At 49.9% G+C, this 9,726-nt stretch overlaps 1 protein-coding gene across 2 annotated transcripts in view; it reads left to right on the top strand.

The window, feature by feature from the left end:
• The first annotated feature begins 8,036 nt into the window (after positions 1 to 8,036).
• The window catches only part of LOC102910862 (complement C3), a 26,765-nt gene continuing 25,075 nt past the window's right edge, over positions 8,037 to 9,726 (top strand). Inside the window, exons 1-2 of one of the 2 annotated variants that reach the window (XM_076558733.1) lie at positions 8,037 to 8,208; positions 9,558 to 9,726. The exon at positions 9,558 to 9,726 is cut by the window's right edge and continues 21 nt beyond it. In XM_076558733.1, coding sequence (XP_076414848.1) covers positions 8,132 to 8,208; positions 9,558 to 9,726 — 246 coding nt within the window. In that variant the 5' untranslated portion in view covers positions 8,037 to 8,131. The remainder of the gene's footprint in view (positions 8,209 to 9,557) is intronic. The other variant, XM_076558734.1, reaches the window with a different exon arrangement.

Below are 9,726 nucleotides of genomic sequence, written 5' to 3'. Positions count from 1 at the left end.
GGGGGTCCTGGAAGTGGGGAAGCAGACAGGAGCCTGGCTTTCCAGCACAGAGGGGATCCTGTGGCTTTGGGGGGAGCGCCACACCCTACAGTCAGAGTGGACGGGTTCTGCCACCCGGAAATCAAGTCTGTCCCTTCTGTCACTCTGACACCAGAGCTCAGCACTGATAGAAGAGTCTGCAGCTCCCTCATTTGTGAGACAAGGTCTCTCTATAGGCCAGGCTGGCCTGGAACTCAGAGATCTGCCGTCCTCGGCCTGCCTGAAAGTGTGCACCACCACGCCGGGCACTTCTCTCCGTTTTTAAGTATGTTTGCTCAAAGAGAGTTTATGTGAATTATTTTATTATTTTTAGGCAGTGTCTGATGTAGACTAGGCTGGCCTTACACTCTCTCTGTAGCCAAGGATGACCTTAAGTTCCTGATCTCCCAGGCCCTGAGGTGTCAGGCCTAATCCACCACACCTGACTCGTGGAGTTTTGACACAAGGTCTCACTATGTAGCCCAGTCTGGCTTGGAACTCCTGCAATCCTCCTGCCTCAGTTTCTCAAGAGATGGCAGGCATGTGCCACCATGCCTGGCACTACTCTGTGTGTGTGTGTGTGTGTGTGTGTGTGTGTGTGTGTGTGTGTGTGTGTCCAAACTTCGTGTCCACTGTCTCCACTAGTCACTCTGGTCTTCTGTGTATTTACCAAGGCCTCTCACTGAACCCAGAGCTCACCGGCTCCCGGTCCAGCAAGCCAGCTTGCCCAGGGAATCCCTGCCGTGCCTCTGCTGGGTTATCAGAGGGTGATGCCAAATGGCAAAGCCACCAGCTTTGTGCCCACTGAGCCACCTCTCCAGGGCTTGCTATGCTCTCCAGGTTGGTCTCAAATGGCAGTCCTCCTTCCTCAGCTTCCCAAGTGTTGGAGTGACAGGTGGGGGGGGGCGGGCGCCCCCTTACCTGCCATGACTCTACCTTTTCATTTGTGTGTGAGGTGCAGGTTTTTGTTGTTGTCGTTGTTTTGTTTTGTTTTTAAGGCAAATACATTGCACAGATCTGATAAACAGCCTTGAGGCCAGAACCCTGGGCTCGTGGCCCCCTCCCTGGAAATCCCCTCACATGATTCCCACCATGCTGGCTCAGCATGCCCACTCTCCCTCCCGATGTTCTGACACAAGTTCTTCTTTCCCCAGAGGGGAGTCACAGGATTCAAGAATTCCTCAACTCTCTATCTCTCCTCTGACTCTCTCCCTCCCAGTGGGCCCTGATCCAATCCTGCCTTCCTGGTTATCTCCCAGCACTAAATGCTGCAGTCCCAGTCTGGTGACTTCCCAGATCAGGATGGGGCCCAGACCCTTCCCACATTCCCAGCCAGGAATGACTGTTAACCATCAAGTGGAGAATTGATCTTTCTCCCCCACCTCAGCCACGGGGCGGCTCCTTTGTGCTCAGACCTGCCAGTCACCCACCTCCACCTTACAGGGTAAACAAGTCCACAAAGACAAACCAGATCCCGTAGCCAGAAAGAAGTCTCCACTGGCAAATCACAAAACCCTCCTATTTCAGGCTATAGCGAAACAGTGGGGCCAGAGAAAAGGCTGGGGGTGGGGTGGGGGACACTTGCTGGCCACCTCCACCCCGGGGACATTTCATAGTGGAAGGAGAGAAGGGACACCACACGCTGTCCTCTGACCTCCACACACGCAGGAGTATACGCAATCATAAATAAGATGCAATTTTAAAAAATGTGTTAAATAGAACAAAACCAAGGAACTGAGTGCCTGGGCCAGGGCAGAGGCAGAAGCAGAGGAAGGAAAGGGGGACACTTGGAGATCCAGTTTCAAAAGTTGGGCCCCAGTTTTGGAGGCAAGCTAATGCACCTCCCCTCCCCCCTCCTCCCTTCTCTCTCCCCCCTGCCCCCCCTCCCATTCTGCCTTCCACAGAAAGGATGTCGCAATCCTAGCTAAAAAACAAGCCAGGTTTGTTCTAACTCCCAGCCTCCCCTGTGCCCCCAGAGGCCAGGAAAACTGAGTGGTTTACAGGAAATCATGGCAAACTGTCCCCTTAACCCCTTCGGGTCACAAATACCTGTCTTTGGATTGGGCATCACCACCTTGGTTCACAGTGTTCCCTCACAGTCATTCACAGCCCAGTCTCAGAGGACAGGGTGGTGGTGGTGGTGGTGGTGGGCGCCAGGGAGAGGCAGATAGGTAACTGCAGATAGATCCCAGTTACTCTCCAAGATTCTCAAAAGGTTCCCAGGCAAGTGGATGTGACCACCGATCCCCTCTGCATTCCAGAACCGAGGCTCCAGAGACCAAGGCACAGGTTTGCAGGTTGTGGGGCCAGCTTGGGCTAAGGAAACAGAAATATTGGGGTTCAAGTGGGTATGGTCACAGGTCACCGCAGCACCCCAGAGCTGGAGGCTCCGTGAATGCACTGCTCGCCTAGAATACATGACTGCTGGGTTCCACCCAAGAACCACATAAAGCAGGCCTGGTGACAACCTCTGTCACCCCAGCACTCAGGAGGTGAGGCGTAGGAGCAGGGGTTGAAGGTCATCTTTCTCTATCTGGAGACTTGGAAGCCAGCCCAGGCTACAGAAGACACTATCATAAAACAGGAAAAAAAAAAAAAAACCAGCTAGATTTGGAGGCCACCCCTTTAATCCCACCCAGCACTTTGCAGGCAAAGGCAGGAGGACCTCTGAGTTCTTAGCCAGCCCATACTACCTAGGACCCTCTCTCAAAAGATCTGAAATGCAGCAAGCATGGCCCAGTAGCCAGGCAGAAAGGGAAACTGGCAATTCATCTCCTGGAATTGACAACCCAGCCAGCAGGTGTCCAAATCTACGAAACCCTCAAAGAGAATGAGCTGGCAAGTTGTAGGGAGATTACCTACAGCAAACCCGGGAGACACCTGCTGTGTGGACAGTATGCTTTGCAGGAAGACATTGAGACCCATGCTCACCCCTGGCTGGTGAGTGGCAGGTCAGAGAGGAAGTGACTGCCCGAGAGGTGGGCCTCTGAGGGGCTGGTGACCATGGCAACTATCCTCAGCATAGATTGATTGTTTTCACAGGAGGGCAGGGAGTCGGGCCTCTGAGGGGCTGGTGACCATGGCAGTCAATCATCAGCATAGATCCATTGTTTTCACAGGAGGGCAGGGAGGAGGAGAAAGTCCAGGGCACTTCTGCCCAGGTGGCAGAGGTATAGGCGCTGTTGCTTGCTTTACAGATGTTTTCTGATGAGAGTGTAAATATTTATACCGACAGTCAATATGTGGCACATGCCATTATGCCTTTGGAGACAACAGCCTACATGCCATCCATTTCTTCCATTCATGAATACTTATTGCAAGTGCAAGGACTTTTATGGTCCCGCTCACATAACCTTTATGTGGGCCATATTAGAGCTCATACTCAATTGCCTGGACCTCTAAGTAAAGGTAATCAGAGGGCTGACGCCATTACTTGTATGGCTGTCACATTAGTCTGTTCTGCCTTTGATAAGGCTACTCAGTTGCATCAGCGTTATCATCTTAATGCTGGATCTCTCCGTTATCATACAGGCATAACCCGGAAACAAGCCATCCAGATAGTTAAATCATGCCCTATTTGTGTGGAATTTTTACCTATTCCTCATTTGGGAGTTAATCCTCAAGGACTTTTACCTAATCATGTGTGGCAGATGGACGTCACACACGTCCCTTCCTTTGGAAAATTACAATATGTCCATATGTCTATTGATACATATTCTTCTCTAATTTTTGCTTCTGTCCATTCAGGGAAAAAGGTTAAGGATGTAAAGAATCATTGTCTTCATGCTTTTGCTTACATGGGAGTGCCAAAATACATAAAGACTGATAATGGTCCTGCCTACAGTAGTATGGGATTTTCAAAATTCTGCCAAGATTTTTCTATTGTTAATAAGACTGGTATTCCTTATAATCCTCAAGGACAGGAAATAGTAGAACGCTGCCATTGTACCTTAAAAACTTATATTGCTAAAGTTAAAAGGGGGGAGCTAGGGACTCATCTCTCCTCTCCACATTCTATTCTTTCCCTTGTTTTATATATTTTAAATTTTTTATCGGTGGATTCTGCTGGAGTATCCGCTGCAGATAAGCACTGGAGGGCTCCTGTTGCAAATCATCCTCTGGTGCGATGGAAAGATCTTTCTACTGGCACTTGGAGGGGACCCGATCCGGTGTTGGTGTGGGCCCGGGGATCTGTTTGTGTCTTTCCTCAGGACAATGAAGTTCCTCTTTGGGTTCCTGAATGCTGTGTGCGCCCTGTGGCTGCTGCTGAATCCCAACATGGCAGAGACCTATTGGGCCTTAGTAAAACACTCTCCCCTTCTGATACCAATAGGGATTGAGAGCCCAATACGGCCAACCTTGGCAAACATTATTGTAAGCCTAAGAACTGTAGCCATGTGGTTGGATTCTTCAAAAGGTAATGTATGGAAACTTTTTTCAAAAATGTTGAGAATGTGCCACACCTTAAAGATTAAGGATAAATCTGAAGGTCAATGAACTTCATTTGCTAACAGTAGCATGCCAGCTAAGCCTTTTTCGCATTTTGCAACCCCCCTCAAGCTGGTGTAGTACCTACTTTTCAGGAATGGCTCTGTGCAACATTTATTGGCCTCCTAAAATTCATCTAGCCTTTTTGAAGATACCTTAAAATTTGTGAGCCTGAATGTAGCCATTATTGAGACCATTAGTTCTGCTCCTTGTTTGCTGTTTTTGTTTTTTGTTTTCTCTATGTTTCTCAGTTGTTCTCTTGCAGACCTGCCAGCCTAAGTAGTGCTGGGATCAAGAAAAATGGGCCTTGGTGGTTCGTGTTCCTGGAGCCGTGTCCATGCCAGTGGACCGTGGCAGCTAGACACAGATGATGCTCACACGCTCCAGAAGAGACTCTGACATCGCTGTTGCCGTTGTTGCTGTTATAGCAGTGGTGGCCACTGCTGCTATTGTTTCTGGGATTGCTATTTCATAATTGGTTACTACAGCTAGCACAATGGAGACCCTGGCAGCAAAAGTAGCTACCACAGTTAATTAATCTTTCTTCTTATTGGGCATGATAAATTTAATTCCACTATTATACATTAAAATTGGCTTTGAAAGTTGTAAAAAATTATTAAAACTCAAGTTCCATTTGCTTATGGGATACCACCTTACAAGGATTCCAATTTACAGTAAGGCTCGTTTAAGAAGGGAATGGGTCAATTGCCTTTAGCCCCCTGGCTATGGGTGGGTTAGGACTTCTGTTGGTCTTTTCTGTATTGCACAGATTGCAAGCCCAGTGCCACTTTGAGATCTTTGACAGCAGTCACTCTACAGCTCACATGGTTGAGTCTGTATGATAATGAGTATTCAGAGACGGGTAATACTTGGGGGGCTGCCATCAACCTAAGACAGAGCACTTGTGTGGCCTGGGCAGGTGTCTCTATGACGGGTAAGGTGGTCTGCTGACGTCCCACGCAACCTAAGTCAAAAGCTCATTTAATAAAAAGGGGGGACCTGTGGGCACCATGTGCCCTGGCCCCCGACTGTGAGTGGCTGCTGCCTTGCTTGCTGACCTTGACCAGATGTCCTCCCTACTCAGATTCCCTGCCGGCCTCCTTCTCACCTAAGGATCACCGGAGAGCTTACCGGAGGTTCTTTGTTCCTACATCCTATATGTGGTGTAAACAACTTAGATGCAAGAATGTAGAACATTGGGTCTAGAATGTACTTTGGTAGCAAACTTCTGCCCTCCGGGGTTCCTCCATTTGTGTTGTAAGCCTGTATTTAAGGTTTCTTCCCTCTTTCAATAAACGGCATTCGGCATTCAGCCATGGCAAATGACTCGCTGTCTCTTGTCTCTATTTTTTTTTTTTCTCTTTCACAACTGAGACTTTATTGGTTGAGTACACAGACATTTCAATTCTTAAAACATGGACCCAAATTCTAAGAGTCATACATTGTGTTCACGTACCCAAAAGGGCCATGTATTATTGTTTCTCTTTGAACTTATTCCAGTGATGTTCCATCCTAAGCTTGGCAAGTTTTCCCTAAGACCTCACATAACAATCAAATGCTCACAATCCTTAATTCCACTGACTCACAATTTTATGCTACATACAGTACATATTCAAAATTTCAATCTTTCACAGCACATTATCACAACTGTTAGGAAAATGGACTGCCATGACCAGAGACAGTTCTGACAGGGCAAGGACCGAGGAGTGGTTTTTTAGGATACAGTTCTACTAGAAACACGAGACCAGAAATAACTGAAAATATTCCAGACACAAATGCACGACCAAGACTCCAAGTATGCTTTGTGTTGTAGGATATAAAACTAGCCCCCTCTACGGAATGTTATGGTGACCCCGAGACAGTCACAGCCTCTCCTGATTCAGTATCCTGCTATTTTCTGGTTGTACCAAAAAATAAACAACCAGCAAGTGATTTAACCTCTTAAAAAAATCATTTACACTTAAAAATGGGATGAGGCAGGACTTCCCCCCACCTTTCTTGTCTCTATTTTTAATCCGCAGCCCTTCGCTCAGACATGGTGAACGGGTATCGGTAATGCGGGCATTACCGCTACACGGTGGGGCTGCAAGATGACTCGCTTGTTCCCATCCGGCACTGGCTGTCCATCCCAAGGATCCGTGTTTGAATCCCAGCACCCACATTCGGTTCACCCAAACATCTGCAATACCAGTTCCAGGGGATCCAACAGTCTTCTGGCCACCATAGGCATCAGGCATGCACATGGTGCACAGACATACATACAGGCAAAACACTCAGACACACACCTATACACAGAGAAACTCTGTCTTGAAAAATCTAAATAAACAAGTACAGATTTTTTAAAAAAGAAAGAAACCCGGAGGTGGTGGCACACAACTTTAATGCCAGTACTCAGTAGGTTAATCCCAGCACTCGGGAGGTTTCATCCCTCCACTTAGGAGGCAGAGACAGGCAGATCTCTGTGAGTTCGAGGCCAGCCTGGTTCACAGAGTAAATTCCAGGACAGCCAGTGCTACTTAGTGAAACCATGTCTCAAAAACAAAAAACAAAAAGAAAAGAAATGGTGTCATGTAGCCCAGACAGGCCTCTAATTTGCTGAGGCTGACCTTGAACTCCTGATCCCCCCCTGCCTCCACCACCTAGTCCTGGGATCGATGCCACCAGAATTGAGTTCTGTGCTACTGAGGAAGAAACCCAGCCCTTCATGTGTGCTGGGCAAGCGCTTTTCCCCAGCAGACCTCCTGGAGAGTGAACTCCCAGGCAGCCTTCACAGCCAAGCTGAACTGGCCTCACCTCCTAGAACCCCTTCTGGATCCTCTAAGAAACAGAATTCTTTCCCACTGCAGAAAACACTCCACAGAGCTGGGACTGTGTGTGCGGAGCTGCCCACACCCCTGATCCTCCTCATAGGAAAAGTTTTGTCTATAAATGCATAAGTAGAGCTTAGTGATGTCCATCAACTGGGGAGGTGGAGGCAGGAGGATTGCTTGAAGGCAGGAGTTCAGGAGTTTAGCACAATGGGTCTCAGCCTTCCTGATGCTGTGACCCTTTAATACAGCTCCTCATGTTGTGGTGACCCCCCCCACACACACACCATAGAATTATTTTCATTGCTACTTCATAGCTGTAATTTTGCTGCTGCTATGAATCATAATGTAAATATCTGATATGCAACCCTCAAGGGGGTCACGACCCACAAGTTGATAACTGCTGTTTTTGCAAGACCTGTGGGTGGGAGAGAGAGAACCAGACAGACAGACAGACATGCTCTGGTGCTGTGACCCAGCTAAGTGTGGAAGGAGTCACTCTAGACTTCAGTTGTTTCAACTGTAACCAAGGACAGCAGGGACAGCATTTGGTCTTGACCCCAAGAGCAGCCCGAGCCAGACAGGTGCTTCAGAACTCTAGGGAAATGTGCTTCGGGTTACTCACCCCAAGACTTGTTGGCCCCAGGCTTAGGAAAAGCTTAGGAAACTATGTTGCAAAATCTGGGGCAGTCCCTGGGTGCAGGAACTGGGAGGGCCCAGAGGAGGAGGTCCATATAAGAGGCAGGCGCCCCAGCCTGGCTCACTCCTGCCCACCCCTGCCCCTCACCCCCTCACCCCCTCCACTCTTCTCCTTCGCTATGGCCCCAGCTTCAGGGCCCCAGCTGCTGCTGCTGCTGCTGCTGGCCGGCTCTCCCCTGGCTCTGGGGAGCCCCTTGTAAGTAGTTACCTTCTTACACGCAGTGGAGGAAGGGGTTCTTACATGCAGGGGTGCAGTTTCTTGTAGAACTTCTGAGGTATCTGGGTGATTGCGGCTTTGTGGGGGGAGGTTAAGAGATAGGGGTGTTAAGAATTTGCGCTGGGGGCTGGAAGACCGCTCAGTGGGTAAGAACCCTTGCTGTATGAACATGACCCTTGTCCAAACTCCCAGCACCCACGGAAAAGCCAGGAGTGGCCTCAGTGCCTGAAACCCCACACAGTGAGGCCGGAGACAGGATAGCTGGGGGGGTTGCTGGCTGCCAGCCCAGCGCCAGGTTCAGAGAGAGGACCTTGGCTTGACAGAATAAGGTGTGTGGGTGAGAGATCAGAATACCTGATATCCTCCTCTGGCCTACACACACACACACACACACACACACACACACGCACGCACGCACGCACGCACGCACGCACGCACGCACATACACGCACACGCACACGCACGCGCACGCACGCACACACATGCACACGCGCACACACACACACACACATGCACACACGCACGCACGCACATACACGCACACGCACACGCACACGCACGCGCACGCACACACACACACACACACGCACGCATACACACACACACACACACACTCACACACACACACAGTTAAGAGCATGTGAATGAGCATGTGCACACGATTTGGCCTGCTTGGGTGTCAGGGTGTTTACAGTCTCATGGTCATGGAACCCCCCCCCCCATGTTGTAGCATTGGGGTGCCTATCTATAGAACAGAAAGTCTGTAGATTTGGGGTGTCTGTGATGTCTCATGGTTTAGGCAATGGTGAGTTTGAGATTTGGGGGTTGGGGGATTGTTGGTGTCTGCAGCCCTTGACTGTGTGGACTCAAAAGTTCAAATTGGGCCTGGTGACTAAGGCCTGTCTTCCCAGCTACTCTGGAGGCTGAGGCAGAAGGCATGCACATTCTAGGCAAGCTTGGTCTACAGAATGAGTTCAGGGCTAGCCTGGTCAACTCAGTGAGCCGCTTTCTCCAAATAGAAAAAAAAGGAAGTTAGGTGTGGTTCGGTGACAGAGCACTTGCTCAGCATGAGCGGTTCCCAGTGCTGAAACCAGGGAAAGCCAGCTTCTGCTGGTCTGGTCCAGGGAGAGTGGGCCATGGGTAGGTAATGGCACCGGGACCATGTAGGAGGTAATGGCACTGGGGCAGGAACGTGGATCCAGGCATCCGCTCTGGCAGCTAGCACCGGGAGCCCTCCAGATCCAGTGACTGGGCCGACCAGGCACTGACGGACTCGGGCTGAAGTCTCCGGCCTGGAGGTGACATCTGCTCCCGTATTTCTTGGACAGTTATTCCATCATCACCCCCAATGTCCTGCGGCTGGAGAGTGAAGAGACCGTCGTGGTGGAGGCCCATGAGGCACAGGGTGATATCCCAGTCACAGTCACCGTGCACGACTTCCTGAAGAAGCAGGTGCTGACCAGCGAGAAGACTGTGCTGACAGGCGCCACGGGACAC

Source organism: Peromyscus maniculatus, chromosome 22, assembly GCF_049852395.1.
Source record: "Peromyscus maniculatus bairdii isolate BWxNUB_F1_BW_parent chromosome 22, HU_Pman_BW_mat_3.1, whole genome shotgun sequence".
Classification (NCBI taxonomy): domain Eukaryota; kingdom Metazoa; phylum Chordata; class Mammalia; order Rodentia; family Cricetidae; genus Peromyscus; species Peromyscus maniculatus.
The sequence above is the reverse complement of the archived record's forward strand: the minus strand, read 5'-3'. Positions and strand labels throughout refer to the sequence as shown.